Here is a 19,799-nt window from a genome sequence, read left to right as displayed (position 1 = left end):
TCATATATTCTGTTCTGCAGACTCCATTACAGCAACAAAAATGTTGCAGAAGCACACGGCAAGGGGGTTAAACTGCAACAAGAAGATCTGAGAGTACTTAACTACCAGAGCCGCTGGCTCAGCAGGAGTCATGGAACAGCACAGGCTCCTCTAAGACATGTGGGAAATCTCCATTTAAAAAATTCCTACCATTTGTAACTATTTGTGCTAACCATAGCACACCTAAAATGTAAGAAAGTGAAAACCAAATGAGAAGTGGGAAGAACTGCATGAGAGGAAAACTCTGTCTTTTTATCCATGCTTGCCCATGACAGTGCCAATGCCATATTGTTTAGTGATGGACAAATGTGTGGATATTTCTCCTAGAGAAATACCACTTGGTAAGTACCAAGTCTTTGTAGGCTGTAGGTAAGTGTCCACGTGTGGCAGATTGGGTGTGCTGCGAAAATGTCACAGGTGGAGAGTTTAAGCACAGCTCCCTTGCTAAATAAATTAATGTCCTATTTCAATGCTATCCTTTGCTGTACACCACTGATGCAAGCCTTCTTTAATTTTTAAGGGTAAACTTCAATTTACCGCCAACTCTTCTTCCGCATTTTAAGTAAGGAACGGATTTGAGGTTATTCCTGAGAAATATTTTCAATAGAAGATAAGGGAAAAATCAGTAGAAAAGTAACCTTCATCTTTTATATGCATTTTATTTATTTTTGTTTTTTTTCTCCTCAATCTTCTGACTCTAAAAAGCCTCATTACACACTTCATTAGTAGCTTTGTGAAGCCCTATAGTGTACTAGCATCTACTCAGAGTCTCTGAGGGGTGAAATTGGAGATTTACTGAGCAGAGTTGGAGGGCTCATTACAAAGCCTTATCAACTAATAATGCAATCAGTGTGCCACTGGAACAGTGATAGTACTTTCTGCTGCAGTCAGTAAGATCTGAATTAGATTAGTCCACAGGGTTAAGAGGGAATGCTGATGAAGGCAGCTAGTCATCTGGCTACCTAAGAAGTCTCTTTCACAGGGTCAGAAGACAGTTCCCATCCTTTCTTCCTTTGTAGAATAATAATAGGAAATGTTCTTAAGCAGGGTTAGACACCTTGTTCTCTGAGAAGTAGCATAGTGTGAAACCCAGGGAGTAAGTGAGGCTGGATCCCTGGCTTCATTGTAGCTAATACAAGCTTTATGTTGTAGAGCTGAAATGTATTACCCTGGGTTAGGGATGGAAAGGGGATCCTAAGGCTCTGAACAAAGTGCAGAGTCTTCTCAGACATAAAACAGGCTTATGTTAGAAAGATGCAATTTTGTGATAGATTGAGGTGAAAATGCACCAAGAGTCACAGAATCACAGAATCTTAGGGGTTGGAAGGGACCTCGAAAGATCATCTAGTCCAACCCCCCTGCCAGGCAGGGTCACCTAGAGCACATCACACAGGAACTTGTCCAGGTGGGTTTTGAATTTGTCCAGTGAGGGAGACTCCACAACCTCTCTGGGCAGCCTGTTCCAGTGCTCTGTCACCCTCACAGTAAAGACGTTTTTTCTGATATTTACATGGAACCTCCTGTGCTCCAGTTTGCACCCATTGCCCCATGTCCTATCACTGGATGTCGCTGAAAGTGACGTCACTTCAGGCCAGTCTCACATGCAGAAGTACTGAGTTCCAAAAGAAAATACGTTTCTGGTGCTTATTCATTATGGACTTATATATATGTTTAAATCAAGATCATGCTCAGATGCTTACTGAGTCGTGATGGTCTGGAGTCTGTATTTGTTCTGCCTAATTATGATTTTTTTGCATGTGTACATGTATATATATCTAAAGAAAATAAAGAAAAAAAAATATACAGTTTCCTAAAGAAAATGGAGTCAAATCCAGCTGGTGGCCAGTCATAAGAGGTGTTCCTTAGGGCTCAGTGTTGGGACTGTTTCTGTTTAGTGTCTTTATTGATGATCTTGATAAGGACATAGAGTGTATCATCAGTAAGTTTGCAGATGACACCAAGCTGGGCGGGAGTGTTGATATGCATGAGCACAGGGAGGCCCTACAGAGAGACAGATAGATGAGATTGTTGGGCTAATGTTAATAGTATGGGCTTCAACAAGGCCAAGTGCTGGGTCCTGCACTTGGGCCACAACAACCCCATGCAACGCTACAGGCTTGGGGAAGTGTGGCTGGAAAGCTGTCTGGCAGAAAAGGACCTGGGGGTTCTAATTGACAAGCAGCTGAATATGAGCCAGCAGTGTGCCCAGGTGGCCAAGAAAGCCAATAGCATCCTGGCTTGTATTAGAAATAGTGTGACCAGCAGAAGTAGAGAGGTGATTGTCCCCCTGTACCCAGCACTGGTGAGGCCACACCTGGAGTACTGTGTCCAGTTTTGGGCACCTCAATTCAAGAGAGATATCAAGATGCTGGAGAAAGTGCAGAGGAGGGCAATGAAGCTGGTGAAGGGCCTAGAGAATAAATCTTACGAAGAACGCCTGAAGGAGCTGGGAATGTTTAGTTTGAGAAAGAGGAGGCTGAGGGGAGACCTCATCAGTCTCTACAAGTACCTGAAAGGTCATTGTAGAGAGATTGGTGCTGATCTCTTCTCACAGGTAATTAGTGACAGAACAAGAGGGAATGGCTTCAAGCTGCAATAGGGGAGGTTTAGACTGGACATTAGGAAATTTTTTTTCACAGAAAGAGTGGTTAGACACTGGAATAGGCTGCCCAGGGAGGTGGTTGAGTCACCATCCCTGGATGTGTTTAAGGGTCGTTTGGATGTGGTGTTGGTGGACATGGTTTAGGGGAGAACTTTGTAGAGTAGGGATGATGGTTGGACTCAGTGATCCCAAGGGTCTTTTCCAACCTGAATGGTTCTATGATTCTATGATTATGAATATTTCACATCCATAAAGGGATGTAGGAATATACATCCAATATTTGAGCTCTGCTCAGAGTCTCAGATCAATTTACTGAACTTCTACATGGTGTTTGAAAAGCCTCTAAGTTTTTGCCATTACATCTACCTGAGTTTTGTTGCTGCTGACCAGTTCGCTGCCTACTCTCCAGGGCAAGCTCAAAATCGGATATCGGAACAAGAGTTTTAGGATTAGCTATATGTGCATATTTGTGACCTCTTACAAACAATAGCTCTGAATTTAGATTTCCCACATTGAACTTTTTTTTATTACATGGATATTCTGCATGATTTGACGTACAAACTTGATTTAGCATACATCCTCTGTATCTTTGCAAGGAGTGATCAAACCACCAGACTGTTTAACTATTCTGGATTATTTCCTCTTGTTCTCTTCTGGCTCATGTTGTACGAAATCCCTAAATACTTACTTATGAAAAAGGTTCTCTCCCACCAGTGATTAGTAGTAATTTCCTAAGGACGGAAACAGCAGTCTCCACCTCTTTCCTAACATATTCCTGTAATAAATCAAATGTTTAATATATTTCAGGCACCTTTTTTGAAAAAGGCTATGGGTCAGTGATGAAATATATAGGTGTCTTTAAAAATTTATTTGGCCCAAATGCTCATCTCTATCTCTGATCAAAGAGAAGTTCTAATCTGGCAAAGATCAGAGAAGACATTCTTCACTACAGATAAATTCACCAGATTTATGTGTACTTTCAATTTTTTTCAAAGAAGCAGACTAACTGTGCTATTCCAAAGGGAGAATCAGACTTAATGTCTATACTCTGAGTTCTCTAAGGGGCTGCACACAGGCACATCTGTGCCCCTTTGCAGAGCTCTATTGACTTCAGCAGGAATCCTCAGAGAGACCGTGCGACTCGCAGCTGCTGCATAATGGCACTGCTAGCTAAGCGCTAGCATTAGATGCTTGTCAATGAGTTATTTCATGTACCTACAAAGACATAGTTAAGATAGATCCAGATAGAGAAATTAATATCCATTGAAATGCAAATCTTTCAATAAAATAGGTTTTGATAACTTATGCTACCTTGCTAATTCTAATGCACTGCCCTTTTAGGTACCCAAGATGAATTATTTTACAAATTTTATCTTTTTGTCCCCGAATGATATTTCTGAATGATACTGATTTAAACAGCAGCTATTGATTGTACTTTCTTTAATGTTCCTATTCATACTCAGATTTTTTGACAAATGCAGGCATGATCATGAAAATAAAAAGGTATTATTTTAGAATATTGAAGTTCCAGAAATTAATTTGATGAAAAATTGACTTTCTTTATGTCTGATGCTCTCTTAATAAACTTGATAGATCCATTCAGAGTCAGAAGATAACTTTCTTGCTGCAACTTTCAGAAACCTGGGAATATTTTAATTTACTTTAGTACCTTCTCGACCCAGGGTGCACTGGTGGCTGAATACCTGGGAGAGAACAGGTGCTCTGGGGAGCAATCACTATTTTGGATGTGATTAGATCAAGAAATGACCTTGGCAACTGTGCAACATTTGCTGCATTGTTGGCATCATGTCCATACTTTTTTAAGCAAAGATATTAGGTTTATGACAAAGTATACAATCTTAGTCCCTTACTAGAAAACAAAATACAGAGCAGTGTGACAGAAAATCCTTTCTCAGGACTCATAAACCTCATGTTTCCACTAGGCCTGTCTTGGTTGTCAAGTACTGCTTAGGAATCTGAATTTGTAGGGAGAAGTCAGGAGGTTTCTTTTGGTTTTTTGACCCTGGGTTAGCTATGAGCTATAAAACTACTTAGCTTCTAAATCTGGCATTTCGCAGTGGACTAAAAGTGAAAACATGTTGGTGTACTATAATCTTTTTACCAAATGACAAAAAGACTTGTCTTCTGCAAAACATGCAATGGTTGCATAAGTCATGGTTCAGTACTGTGTGCTGTAATTCTGGCTTACAGTGATACTCGTTATATAGCAATGACAAGAGAATTCAGGAGACACCCCACAAACCATCCTGAGTGTTCATCAGAATCTGAACTCAGTGAGGGCAAAGCACGGGCTGAGTGCTGCACAAAGTAATAGATGTTGAGTGAGTGGTACAAGGTGCTGTGGTACCAACCATGCCAGGAACACCTCACATTGAGCACTGTTTGTTGAAGTCACTATAGGCTGAATTAGACTCTATCCACGGACATAGAAACTTTCCAAAAGTTATATAAAAGAGTAGAATGCAGGAAAAAAACAACAATACAGAGTTAGTTATTTACTGTCTATGAAGTAAAGTAAGCATCTTATTCCTTTTAAAAATACACAGTTAATGGAGAAAATAGATGGCTAAATAATAGATGGCTAAAGATGAGGAAATAAGAGTAATTCCCTTATAATTAGTTAGTGCTTGATTACAGCTATTGGATTAGCTTCTGTGATTGTTTGTTTCATTAAAACATGTTCTAAATAGCTCTCTAGTTATATAAGTCTTCCGTTACAATGGCATAAGTGAGGAGAAGATAAGGAGATGTAGTTGTGCTTTTCCACCTTATGAAATCTCTTGACAAATGTTATCTAATGCTCTTTGATTACAATATAAGTAAACTTAAACTTCTTCCAAGTCCTGTTAAGCTTGGCTACAAGCCATAGCAAAACACAGAAGGAAATTTGTTTTCTGAAGACAAAAGACTAGAAAATATTGTCTTTTTTTCATTCTTCTGGTTTTTTTGTGGTTTTTTTGTTTTTTTGTTTGTTTTGTTTTTGTTAAGTGCATCTTGTTGCTTGTAAAGCTAAAGTAATGGGTATTTTACAGCAATTATTTTCCCCTATTATGCTCTTAGTTTCAGTTTAGGTAAGCTGTGGGCAAGAATAGTTAGTTTCTACATGGAGGAGAAGAGTTTGTCCTTTTGTGGAAGCCAGTGTCCCTAGTGAAGGTGTAAGATTATCTGGCTGCAGCAGGGGTAAGCTGGACTCTGCTGACAGGTAAGGGTGTTAAGGGTACTTCTGAAATCTGCAGAGGACAGAAGTAGGACAAGTGGCCAGGTGCTGGCTTCTGTAATGTTGTTTTGGAAGAACTTGAGCAGGATAGCTGTGAGCTGGGGATTGAGAGGAATCAAGGGAGCAGCAAGGATTAGAATCTGAGTTGTTCAGGAATGAAGGAGAGATATGCTCTCGGAGGGTTGGTAAATGTGATTTCTGGGTCTGGAGGAAGGGGCATCTTTTAGATAGGAGCAGAAGGGCATATGAGGTTTGGATTCAGAGGCCTGAAGTCAATCTTTGCAGACTAGAGGAATGCAAGAAAAAAAAAAGAGGCTGTGATGCATGACTCCTAGAAACTTCCAAGCAGGAGCTTTATTTTGGACTGCCGCCTCTTCACTTGCTCTGTCTGTGTTTTGCTACTAGAATAAGCAGCCTTAACCTCTTTCCCATTCAGTTCATATCAGGGTGACATACTGTCCCAGATATGCTATCAGATATACTGTCCCAGATAAGCATACCATACTGTTGTTCACATTGTGTGGTTATAATACAGCATTTTCTCCTCCCCAGATGCACTCAGGCAATCTGCTGAGCATTGAAAGTGCTGTTGCAAGTTTAGCTGTCATCACTGTGAGTCCTAAAGCTTTGCTTTTAGAGTAGAAGTTCTTAAAAGCTGCAAGCTCATTATATGGAACTGCCTTATTCCTAAAAGTTTCTCTAGGCTTTGAGTCTTACTTGCAGCTAAGATAATTGTCATTAAATTTAAGACCTCATCCTAGCTGGCCTGGACTTGCCCTAGCCAATAGAAAGGGGAAGGCAACCCTTGGGGGCAAAAAAGCTTTTAAAAGAAAATCCATTCCTAAGATCTTCTTTGATTGGAAAAGCAAATGGGAAGAGGATTGATGTGGCAATTGAATTTTTCCTATTAGTCTCATCCTCTTCCTCCTTCTCCATAATACTGACCTTTACAGGTGCCACTTTCATGTTAATGTGTGAACTTGTGTGTGGTACTGAAGAGGAACTGTCAAACCATCTAATGTGCTCATGCTTGTCTTGCCTTTCTTCAATGATCAGCTGAGATATAAGATAATCTACTGCAGAGCAAAAAAGAAAATTATTTTCTTTTATCAAAGTGATAGAATTGTGATGTTTTGGAAATGATGATCAAGAATTTTGTTCCTAATGTTATAGAGGGGGTGAATATCATTAAAAAAACATTTGCCAATGCCATACATGGTGTGTGCTTTTGAGCTTTGTTGACAAGCAGAAAAGTTCCCTGAGCAGCACACAAAGATCATAATTTTTACTATGCATTGAGAAATTTATCCTAGAAGATAACTTTGAATGTATATCTTAGGAATAAAACCTAATCTTTTATTTTTATCTGGAAAATTCCAAAATATTCATCAAATGGATGTGAAATTGCTGTTACAGTCTAATATATGTTAACATTTCTTTTATTTTGCAACAGTCCTTTGAATCAATTGCTGTCCTCAGATAAATGAAAAATTATTTAACTATCAGGTAATGTCCATACTCATCCATCCAAACTTAACTGGTTAGCAGTACCATGGAATACTAGCCTTCTTTCCCTAATAAATTGTTGCTGTAGAAATTGTTGATTAGTGATAGCAATACCTCACAAGGATAATTAAATACTAGGTTGTTGACTATTACTTAGCAAAGGAGACAGATATTAGGAGCCATTTTAAATTAATTAATTTTAAGTAGTTTATAAAATAGCCAGTAATTTATGATTTCATTCTATTGCCTCTATCATTTTTTAATGTGGCCCATGTTTTAATGAGGTCCATGTTTTAATGAAGACACCTCAAATGCCTCTTTCACAAACTGCTTCTGACCTCAGAATCCCAGATTTTACCACCTGATGACAAGCAGATGGTCCAGAGATGACTCATCTAACTGTTTTGAAAACTGCTAAATTAACAATACCAGTCAGATACCAGTGGAGCATATGCAAAGAATCAGAATGACACAAAGCAGGTGACATTCATCAACCTGCTTTCTATAGAGGAGAGGAGGTTTAGTTACATCCAGAACCAAAATATAGACGGGAAGGCTCTATACTGCTGTGCCTAAGCTATTATAGAATCATAGAATGCCAGTATCACCGTTTGACTCAGGTCCGACAACAGTGCTCTCGATCCCCTCCCCCTCCCACCCAGGTAGGGAAGGAGAGAGAGAAAAAGAGAGAGACTTGGCTGGATTGAAAACTAAGGGTCGACGGTGCTGGATGGACGGAGTCTTCCCTGGATGCTGGCCATGGATGGAAGAAAAGGGAAGAAGAAACGAAGGAAGTTGTCTTCTGTGATCTCTGACCTTCCTCTGAGCTTATGTAGATATATGGAATGGAATATCTCTGGCCAATTTTGCTGTCTGTCTAACTCAGCCTCCTGCGGGGGGGTCATAGATCTCCCTGTAGTGTCTGAGCCAGCAGAGTGAAGGTGCGATCTTGAAGCCCCAGCAGTTAGAAAAACATTTCAATGTCTTATCAGCTTTAGAAGAACAGAGTGTTGCTAGTTAAAAGAAAGCTTACTGAAGGAAAAAAAAAAAATCAGTAAAAAGGAAAATTGGCTTAATCCTGGCTCAAACTAGGACAGCCAGGTTGGAAGGGACCTCAAGGATCATCTGGTCCAACCTTTTTAGATAATACTATAGTTTACATGAGATGGCTCAACACCCTGTCAAGCTGAGACTTAAAACTGTCCAATGTGGGGGAATCTACCACTTCCCTTGGGAGACTAGTCCAATGTTTGACTGTCCTCATGGTGAATAATTTACCTCTTGTGTCCAGTCAGAATCTTCCCAGGAGTGACTTGTGCCCATTACCCGTTGTCTTTTCCATGTGAATCCTTCTAAACCTACCCTGTTGCAGCCTGAAGCCTTTCCACAGGGCTGCTCTCCAGCCAGGTGGATCCCAGTTTGAACTGCACTCCTGGGTTACGTGTTCCCAAGTGCAAGACCTTACACTTTTTCCTGTTGAACTTCATAAGGTTCCTGCTAGCCCACCTCTGCAGCCTGTCTAAACCATCCTCGAGGGTGGCCCTCCCTTCCAGAGTGTCAACCTCTCCACTCATGTTGGTGTCATCAGCAAACTTCATCAGGGTGCTTTTGATCCCGACATCCAGGTCACTTATGAAGATGTTAAACAGCATTATGTGTCTGTTCCTGACTGCCCCCAATCCTTGAACTGGTAATATTGAAGAAAAGGTAACTTGTGCACCATAACTCTTGACTTTCTCCTTCAGGGCCTTAAAGTCTTTCTTGATTCTGCCTAAGTTTGGTCTTACGGTGTTGTTCATGCCCATATGAAGGAGTAATAAGGGAGTAATATGAAAGAGTAATAGTCCATGGTCTTGACAAGTTGTGACACCATCTTGGCAACATCACGGTTAGCTCCAGGAAGGCAATACACCTCATGTGATTCCCTGTCAGGTCTGCAGATGGGTGCTTCAGTGCCCTTTATCAGGGAGTCTCCCGCTACAAGCATGCACATTATATTTGTCTTCATACCTATGGGAACCAAAAAATGCTGCTACAGTTGTTTTCATCATGTAAGACCAAATTAGAGCCACTATCAGACAGCTATCTTAATCTGCAAATCACTTTGACTGTAATGATTTAATTAACCTCTGATCACATGCCTGCATCAATCTCATACGTTTTGTTTTGGTTTTAGCAGGTTCTATATAGTTTACCTCTGTCTTCAGGTACAGCAGTATTCCATAGAGTACTTCATAAAGACAGGAAGAAAAAAACTTTTATCCTGCAGGAAAATTTCTTGCCTACCTTGCACCAAGATGAAAACAAAGCCTGTCCTTTTTTAGAGGAAGAAGACAGCCCATCATAGAGAAGCAGATGGCCCAGTCATTGGCAGATGCACTGAGGAAGCAAGGCTATGTCTGTTTATCCTGAGATGGCCAAGCCAGGGAGAACACATGGAAGTGCTTGAGAACAGATCTCCAAGAATAAGATTGGGAGAGTCTATAAATCCCATCTGCTCTTGCAGCTGGTGATGTGAGGGACCCTGGGTTGTCTCACATGTTGGAAATCAAAGGACATGACGACACTTGGAGGTGGAGCTCAACAGTATTTTCTACTGTAGTCAGATTCCTCCCTGAGCGCTCCTCAAGGATTGCTTCCAGCCCAATCTCAGGTTGTGTCCACTTAGTGAGGAGGGCTGAATTCTTCCTCCAGCACCAGCCGATGGTCAAGCTCAGTGCTTTTTAAGTATGGTCTAAGAAACAAGGTCCTGGTTTGTGCCTCATTTTGCACCAGGAGTTGAATGTGTGGCTTTCTCATTCAGTGAGCAGTCTGCTCCTTCCAGAGAGGATGCTTCCCCTTACACAGGGAAATTCCCGGCAGCCCAGGCATGTGTCACAGCCAGGCATGAGTAACTGCCAGCTCAGCATCGAATAGCTGTATTGTCAGTGCTGATAGACATTCAGCTGACAAAAATCTATAGGTCCCAGAAACTGTTTTTGTTAAAGCTACCTTTAAAGAATAAATATTAAAAATGTCTATTTACCACATTAAACCAAACATTTTCTGAAGCATAAATTAATTTGTGCACTGCTGACTAGGGCAAGTGTCACATGGCTCCTAGAATCTGTTTTTCACAGGTTCTGAGAACTCAGGTAAACCTTGTTCACAATTTTTGTGGGTTTTTTAAATTTTTTATTCAAAGCAAAGTTCTTCTCTTATGCTTCTTTTATTTTCCTGGAATGACAGATTATAGATTTGACATAAAACATCAAGACTAACATAGCCTTGTAGTGAAAGCATACAGAAAGGGGCTCAGCAGGGGTTCAGTCCTCCAAACTGGGAGATGTGTTGTAAGAAAAGCATTTCTAGAGCTTCATGCTGTTACTCTTGAGTGCCTTATTAATCTTTATTTTTTATTATTTTTTTTAGTTGAATGTGGGATATTATAATCTTTTTGGGAAAATATATCAGTCCTTTGAAGATAAAAGGTCTCTTGATGCCTGACACCTTGATGAAAAACAGATGACAAGTAACAGATTTTATCTATGAAGAAACATTTTTAGTTACTTTGGTTTATGCTTTAGCTCTGGTTCTTATTCCTGTTGACATAGACAGACTCTTCTACTTAAGTTCAACATTAGTAGTCAGGAGGAGTGATGATGTTTAAATACAGCAAAGACTTAAATTGTCATATTGTCTAGGTAGCAGATCTGCACACAGATTATCTGCTCATGCTAAGATGTTTGATTACAACAGATCTGTGATGCTTAGAGAGAGAAAGAATTTGTCCCTGGGGAAATGGATTTGAGAGTCTCATACAAATTACTGTCTTTAGTGTCCTAATTAATTCCATCTGTAGTTTTACACCCTTTCCTTTTTTTTCTTCCTCTTTCCTTTGTAGTCAGAGCTACCTTCAAACTGCAAGTGACGTGCCTGGGGGTCACAACCTGGATCCCACTGCAAACTACAATTCCCCAAAGTTTCGCTCAAGGAATCAGAGCTATATGAGAGCAGTGAGCACGCTCAGTCAGGCCAGCTGTGTTAGTCAGGTGGGAAATTCTTGTTATAACTTTTCTTATAGGTTAATCACATATGTGAGAGTTGTTACTAGTGAATGGTTTTAGGTTTTTTATAACTAATATCAAACAGAGGATGTGAATTGTCAAAGTAATTCAGTTCTAAGGAATGTAACCTTTGCTCAAAGTTTCAAGAAAAACACTACTGAATTTTAGAAGCAAAGGGACACTATCCTGCATAATCCGTTTATTTTTCATTAACAATATAAATACTGGTATCTTCATTTGCAGTCTATATTAATTATTTAAATGTTAAGAAGATTCAGACAGGGCATAAGGGTCGCACTTCTACAATACTCATCCTCTGAAAATATCTACTCTGATTTCAGTAAAAGCAGGTTGCCAGATTAAGATAGAGATTGAAATAACTATGCTCCAAAGGAGCAGTGATTCATCTCCAAACTCAATCCCTCACCCTTCTTGGGTGAGAGTAAGTCCCACCAGTTATTGTGTGTATGGGGACTTCTGAAAAGAAACATTTTTCCACCCTGGTGGTTTTGTGTTGGTTAGTTAGTACAAGTACAAGCAACCTATGAAATATGTGCATGTTCTGTTTAGCAGAGAACTTCACATAAAATTTCCAGTGTTTCTAATGTGTATTGCTCCTGACATTTATTCCCTGTGTTACTTCATGACAGGTGGGGCCTGCCCAGTTCTCAGATTGTTATTATTTTCTTTGACCATTTAGTGAAGCATCTAAGGGTATAGTAGCTAATTATGCAAAATTATTATGTTAAAAACATTTTTTAAGCAATTTTATATTAATTCACATTGAATTTGTGTTACATGGCTATTCAGACCTGGATTCAACTCATCTAACTTGAGGCTATTAACTGAGGCAACCACTAAAACTTCCTCTGTAGTTAATGGAGTGAAAGAGGTTTTTTTTCTAGGACAATGCACATCCCAAGTGGGCTAAGAGCCCTCCGGAAATGTTTCTCATCCTCCACTGACTGTAGGGGGTTGGAAGGGACTAGTTGTCTGACTAATTTCCTTCAGTCAAATTCCTTAATTTATGTGGTGTAAATCTAAGTTTAATCTTGTATCACACACATCAGAATTAGAAAAAGACAGTGAGTAGTTTTCCAGACTTTTCATTATTCTTCATAGCTGCCTCGTGAAACCTGTCCCCATCATTTTCATGCCTTGATTTTCATTACCCTGGTTTGGTTATTTTCTATTTTTATTACACCCTGGTTTTGAGAAATATTCAAAAAAATTAGATTCTGCATTCAAAGCAAGTGCTGTTGGCTGTCACCTAACAGTGCTATAATATAGAACTGTTCAAACTTCTTCCGCCTCTTTGACCGTGTCTGTGCATGGAGATGCTCACTGAGCTGTCCATAATGACTAATTGGTTTCAGCAGTGGTTAAAATTCTTCATTCCAATGTGCATTACCTGGAAAGGTTTCCACAATAAATGTCATTTGCAGGTAAATTGCTCAATTGGCCAGATCAACTAAACCTCCTGGATATAGTCCCTTCCCTTACCTACATAATTTTGTGAAACACATACTTCCTCCCTCACAGCCCAGCTGTTTCCAGACCAGTAATAAATGCACTTAATAGATACTACATGAAATAAATGTATCAAAATAACAAGTTCTGAGCCTTTGCTTTTTCCTGGTCTTTTTCCATGACACCATTATCTTCTTGCCCCATCAATATAATAGAGTTTTTGTACGATTTGGGGTATTTTTAATGCCCTTTTTTTGTGAGATCCTTCCTTTTTCACTTGTGGCCAGGGATAGAATCAAGAAAGATGCAGGGTTCCATGGTTTATATTTTTTATTCTATTCTCTTTTTCTATTGTCAATTACTGTAGTTTCAAAGAAGTGGTTAGGACTTAAAGTGTTTATGGAATATATTACCATAAATTTCCTGATCAATGATGTATGCAAAATATTTCAGGGTAAGATTTTATTTTAAATCATTTTGAGATTGCATTAGTGTACTTAACTTTATTAGAAGCAAATTTTATGAAGGGTAATGTAATTCCTTTCGGAAGAGATTTAGTAGCCAGAATGTCTTACATGAAATTAAAATATCAGTTATTCATTATCATCAGAAGTTCCATATGAAATTTCCATTTACTTAATCAAACTCCTAAAACATCTGAAACATTTGCACTCACTCTGTTTCCATAATGAATAATGTACTAAGAACAGCAATAATGAAAAATGCACTTGGCAGCCATATAGAAAAAGTAGTATCAACTGGATGTGCTGTTTAGTGATGCTACAAATTTAACATGGTGTTTATACTGATTCATCTTTCCAGCACTGTTTAAAAAAAAAAATAAAAATAAAAATTACCAGGAGGTTGTGCATTTGTCTGTCCAGTATTAACTTCCTATCTGATTTTGGATAAGCATAATTTTGAAATATTCAGGTACATTTACAGGTAGTTAGGGCTGACTTCAGAGAACCTGTTAAAAATTATCTAGGTAGAATTTAGGCACTCATCTTCAAAACTGTAACACACAGTTCCCTAAAGAGAGGTTCCCTAAGCCTGGCCAGCCTGCCTAAACCCTATTTGTCATGAAAGCTACCTAAAAATGTACATTTTTGCATCATGATCAACTTGTAGGCCAGGGTCAGTGTGTAGATGCTGGCTCCTGCCCAAGACCTGTGTAGAGCTGGAGGGTGGTGCTGAATCTGGTAGGCGATGCAGGTAGGCACATCTAGTGTGCTCTGTCAGGCAGGGTACTTCAGCACACCCGGTGGCAGAAGTGTCAGACTTAAAGCAATTCTGTTGAAGAAAAGGCAGCAGTAGCAGCTGCATCTCTTTTTTTTGTGGTAGTTGTATGGCTAACCCGGTTAACTGGGGGCTGAGTTTGGTTTAGGGCCATTCTCAGCTAAAGGTGGTCCAAGCATTACTTTCTCATCTGTCCACTTTTCACTCCATTTCAGACAATGGTTATTCTTTCACATGGTTCACTGGATAGAACTCTAGAAAAAATATTTCTCAAATTTTTCAGAAACATCACCTCATCTGAATTTACACATCTCCAGTTATGAGATAATTCCCTGAGTCCTTTTTTCATGAGAGGAAGATAACAACTGGCTGCATAGTTTAAATGTCCACATGAGCAGTAACTTCACTGATAAGTGAAGAACCCAGGCAATCCATCGTCCCTTTTTGAGGCCTAATATTATTATAGCTGATTTTGTTCCTCCTATCCTGGCAGAACATGGATTTCTATCAGTGCAGAGTGATCCTGTTGGTTACCATTTAATCATATATATACAATCCTCTGAATATGCCAAAAGATATTAAATGTAAAATTAATTGTATGACATGTGTGATGTACTCACTATATACATATGAACAGCTGATGCAAGTTAAGAAAATGTTAATGTGATCAGGAGGGATTACTACATTTTAACTATTTGCTAAAACAGTTCTTCATCAATGTACAGGTGTCCATTTGAGATGTTGAGGCCGTGATGATCACAAAAAAAGCAAGTCAAAAATCAAATGCATTGTTGTTGTTTATTCAGATGAGTGAAGCAGAGGTTAATGGGCAATTTGAATCGGTGTGTGAATCAGTGTTTAGTGAAGTTGAAGCTCAGGCAATGGATGCCCTTGACCTCCCTGGATGTTTCCGAACAAGAAGCCACAGTTACTTGCGTGCCATTCAGGCAGGCTATTCCCAAGATGATGAATGTATCCCCGCGATGACATCTTCCAACATCACCTCCACTATCAGGTCAACCACAGGTAAGCAAATCTTCAATGACCCTTCCACTGTTCTGCATGTAAAAATATGTCATCTTGTTTTGTAGACAGATATTTGACACTGGAAAAAAGTTCCCTGTGTAGTAATAGTATTTGGTACCAGTATTTTGAGGCTTGTAATACTGTGCTGTTGTAGCTACAGCTTGAAATAAGCTCCTTCTGAGGTGAATCCTGCAAGCATAATATAATGGACCTGGACTTCAACATAGCCTTAATTTGACCTCTATTTCCCATACCTACAGTTAACCAGGTACAAATGTGAAAGTACAAGTGCAAATGGTATCAGTTAGATATTATTAGACATTGAGGTATTTTTTATCTATCAAGTGATTGATCTTCTAAATGAGATCAGTTGCGCTGATTTTAAATTAGGTGTTGAAGTACCAAAATAAAAGGGTAAGCAAGATTTGAAATATTTTATCTAAACACTTACAGGCAATTCACTTAACAGGGAACGAACTACTTACTTTTAGAAGAGATGCAACCAGTTGTATCAATACACTGAGTTATAAACATTATGGCAAGCTTCACACATCTACTATTGCTCCTTGTTAACCTTTTAGATTCCTTGTTAACCTTTTAGATTCCTTGTTATACTATTATTTTTAGGTTCTTTTAACATTCATCAGACCACTTTTTTTCTCTTTTTATATCCTTCTTAGCAAAGATTATAGCTTTATTCATTTTAGAATATTAACATTTAATGTTAGTAGATAAAAGATTGCACAGATAGCAGTTAAATAATTAAAATTAAATCTGTAACAAATATGTATCCTTTGTTAAGTGATCCAGATTCACTCTTATGTTTCCAAATATGTTAACTTCAGTTCCTAATTATGATACTATCCTTGCCACAAACCATTACGTTGCAGAGCAGTCTACCTATCTAAAAAGGGGAAAATAGAGATCAAAAAGTATCATGGAAAAATACTTTTTAAATTATTTGCTTGACACATCTGTTGTAGAACAGAACAGTGAGAGCAGAGAAAAGGAAGGAAGCTGAGGCTGAGTAACATAAATCTGCATTCCCGAAGTAGCATAAAATGTTATTTTGTCTTAAGCATAATATTTTAATTGCTGTATGTAACCTTGTGTAAAACCAGAAATTGTGGTTTATAGTGCCACCTCTAGGGATGTTTCTGTCCTTTGTTTAATAAATATGCTATCATGATATAAAATGATATTTTATTTCTACCCTGAAGACTAATTTTCACCTTTATCATATAGTACTGTGTAGTTACTATGAAGAAGCCTTCCATGGCAAAAGACAAGATTAAATATCTATTTTAGTGTCTGATTGTAGATATGAATTGGGATACTTTCAACATTGCTTTGGTTACCAAGTTGATTGGTTTTATCCTAAGCTAACTTGAATTTATATGCTAGATAAGGCCAAAATTCTTGCTGAAAGGAATTTATTTTATTTTCTCTATAACAACAAAGCTGAAAATTATTACTGGGAAAATAACCTGGTTAAGCAGCAAATGTTTGCATTCCAGTGTTTTCATGCTTACGAAAAACGCTTTGCATTCATTGGCAGTCTGCTGGTTAAATAATGTGGTTTTGAAAACTTTATCCTTTGTTTCACACATGACTTCCCCCTCATCTCAGAAATTATTTATCAGATAAATTTTCTTGCCCAAATATGTAATCTTTCTGCTTTGTTGTGGTGAGATGATATTGGCATTGTGGAGAAAAAAGATTATGTGAAATGTTTTCCTGAGCCAAAACTGCTTCCAAGTCTATGGACTGTGTACAGTTCCGAGTGTGGTTCAGTACTCAAAATGTTACCTCTACCACTGAGTAGATTTGTCCTCAGCTTCTATGTAAGATAAATATTTAAATTAGATGTATCTGATTTACAAGAAGAGGAAGAATTATGTGATTCACTATTAATTGAAAATTTCAGTTGCCAAATAAGTTCTCATTTTTTAAACCCTAGTGGAAGCTTTTCCATATTTCTCTCTTCAGCCCCTGTTACTTTGGAGGGAGGTGCTTCATTTCTTATCATTATGGTAATTCAAGAAAAATACCTTGCTTCTCCAGCCCTTTCTGAAAATTGTGAAAGAAGCCGTTGCCTGAAATGATAAAATGGTGTTGGCAGATATCTGACATGTATATGGGCTTCATTCAAATAAATGTCAAAAAGGTCAAAGTTTCACATCAGCCTTCAGTTCAAATTCAGTCTTTTGAATTTGCAGGAAAATTACATTACATTAATTCATTTTTTTTTGCTTCTGATGTAATGAACTCTTCTTGGCAAAGAAACTGTAGTACTGTATTAGAAATAATTAACAAGCATTGCCATGTAATTATTACTTAAAATTTTAGTGATACAGGTCATGACTTCCCTTTATCGATGTTGTAAAGCAGTTAAATCATAATACACAGGCTTAGCTGAAAAGTCATGTAACTAAAAATGTAAATCTAAAATAGAAAATTTAAGATTTGATCTATGAATTCAATTACAAAATTATGGGAATATATATTTACAGCATGAAGTTCCCTAAAGGGTTTCCTAGATTAATTAATAACTTTCAGAAGTTAGGAAGGTTGAAACTATAATGAATATTATGTGGGGTGGTATTAATAGGCTCTGTTAATACACTAGCTCTTCTTAAATGTATACAACTTTATAGAAAAAGCCAGATGATTCATTGGTACCAATCAACACATAACTTTTGCATGGACCCATGTAGTTGAATTATTTGTGGAACCAGCCTTCTCCACCTTTGATGGAGACAGAGTGACAAGACATAGGGCACTATGTGTTGCCCCAGGTATAAATGAATCAAACAAGTGACAATGCAGGGGAAGCAGCCAGCATTGCTGGCACACCATAAGCTAGACCTGGACTCCGTGTGACCCTTGCTAAGACTCATATTTCATTGTGGATAGGGCATTTCTAGCCATCTTGTTTTATTTTGTGAAGAGATAATGAACCCAGTAAATAATGTGTCATGTTAAAAGCCCTGAATGACAGCGTGTGCTTTCTGTCTCTGAACTGTATCCATTTGCAGCTGTCAGATGCACAGCTGAGAAAATACAGCTACAGCTGCTGCTGCCACCCACCTTGTCCCTCCATCGCAGACAACATGTAATTTTCTGAATGAGAAGTCACAAAGTGCAGTAGTCATCCTAACTAGTACCGCCTTACATCTCTGCTACTTTTGCAAGCAATGCTTCACTTGTGAGGAGTGCATAAATTCTGGGTCACTTTTCCAGGTAGTACCAGCTTGAGTCCCTATTGTCTAAGTATACTATCTGCACGCATATACCCTGTGCTTTTGGCTCCTTCCTGGTAACATCTGGCTCATGTAGCAGAGTGCTGTGGGGACATACACAAGCTACCTCAGTAACCAGATCTCTGTCACTACCAGCTCAGTGCTACTACATTCAGATGTGGGGGTCACACATGGTTTCTTCTGATGACATTACTATACATTGTATAAAACACTTTCTCCTTTATTGAGAGAGACACTGCTTCTCTAGCCTGCTGCTCAGGACACTCACCCATCAGGAGGGATGATCAGTGAATATTACTTTTATATGCAAATTGAAATTAGTAAAGTGGAAAGGACTAAATACCCTGTAAGGAGGAACTCAAGTGCTCCAGTCAGAGGTACAAAATCCTCTTCCAGCAATGAGCAAGGTTTTTAGGCTGATGAAAAAATGTGAGCATCATTTTTAGTTTCTTAGAACTATTTCACATTTTCCTCTAACCCAAGATTTTTTGGCTACAACTGCATTGTTTGATGAACGGTTTACTGACAGATAAACTCCACCCAGCTATGGACTTCAGCGCAAAGGGGCCACAGTACGTAAAAGCAACCTGGACTTCTGTTCTATGTTAAGTGTCAGTCCAAGATCACTTCTCCCGCTGCAGGGATTTCCAGCCAATCTTGAGAGAAACAGCACGAAGCACTGCTGATTCCAGGGGGTATAGTTACTAGCCTCAAATGGCCAGTACAGTGCATTGTGGTGACTTCATTTTTCTGGAAAATGTAGCATAATACAAACCATTCAATCAGTTGTATACACACCTCGTTTTATCTAATTCATAGTAGGTACCTCTAGTAAACTCTCGCTCACTGAAGAGTCCACTGAAAGAAGATGAGAAGTAGAGAACTATCTTCTGTCCATTTTACTTTTCTCAGGAAGTAGGATTCTGCTTGACAACATGTAAACTTCAGAAAATTCCACATTTACTGAACTATTGAGCACTAATTCCAAACCAAATTAATTCAAACAAGGTCACACTGCGTGAGGGAGTTTTCAATTACAGCTCACATGATTATTCAGAATGCCTGAGGAACTGCAGGTTTCCTTTCTCCTGACTTAAATCTATTTTCATCTTTCCATTTTTTAAATAAGGGGCTATGTAAGGTGAATTTTTAGAGCCCATGTTTGATATTTAGCCACAAAGCTCTGATAGCCAGTAAATAGATTGCATGGCCATGTGCCTACAAACAAAAAGGTATGATAATATGATATTTCATTGAGAAGTTGTACTGTTCCATAGCACAGCTACCCCTTCAGATCCCTAAAGGACTGATTCTCTGGTTGCTATCTGCACACTAATGGCGGTAGTTATTCTTCTGAGGTTGGTTTGGGC

At 38.7% G+C, this 19,799-nt stretch overlaps 1 protein-coding gene across 2 annotated transcripts in view; it reads left to right on the top strand.

Annotated features, from left to right (window-relative positions):
• Positions 1 to 19,799, top strand: part of DLGAP2 (DLG associated protein 2) — an 86,808-nt gene that overhangs the window by 24,252 nt on the left and 42,757 nt on the right. For both annotated transcript variants that reach the window (XR_007889099.1, XM_051615365.1), the window contains exons 3-4: positions 11,269 to 11,416; positions 14,947 to 15,166. Coding sequence is in view for 1 of the 2 variants with exons in the window: in XM_051615365.1 (XP_051471325.1) it covers positions 11,269 to 11,416; positions 14,947 to 15,166 (368 nt within the window). In the remaining variant the exon portion in view is untranslated. The remainder of the gene's footprint in view (positions 1 to 11,268; positions 11,417 to 14,946; positions 15,167 to 19,799) is intronic.

The sequence above is a fragment of the Apus apus genome, chromosome 3 (assembly GCF_020740795.1).
Source record: "Apus apus isolate bApuApu2 chromosome 3, bApuApu2.pri.cur, whole genome shotgun sequence".
NCBI classification, from domain to species: domain Eukaryota; kingdom Metazoa; phylum Chordata; class Aves; order Apodiformes; family Apodidae; genus Apus; species Apus apus.
The sequence above is the reverse complement of the archived record's forward strand: the minus strand, read 5'-3'. Positions and strand labels throughout refer to the sequence as shown.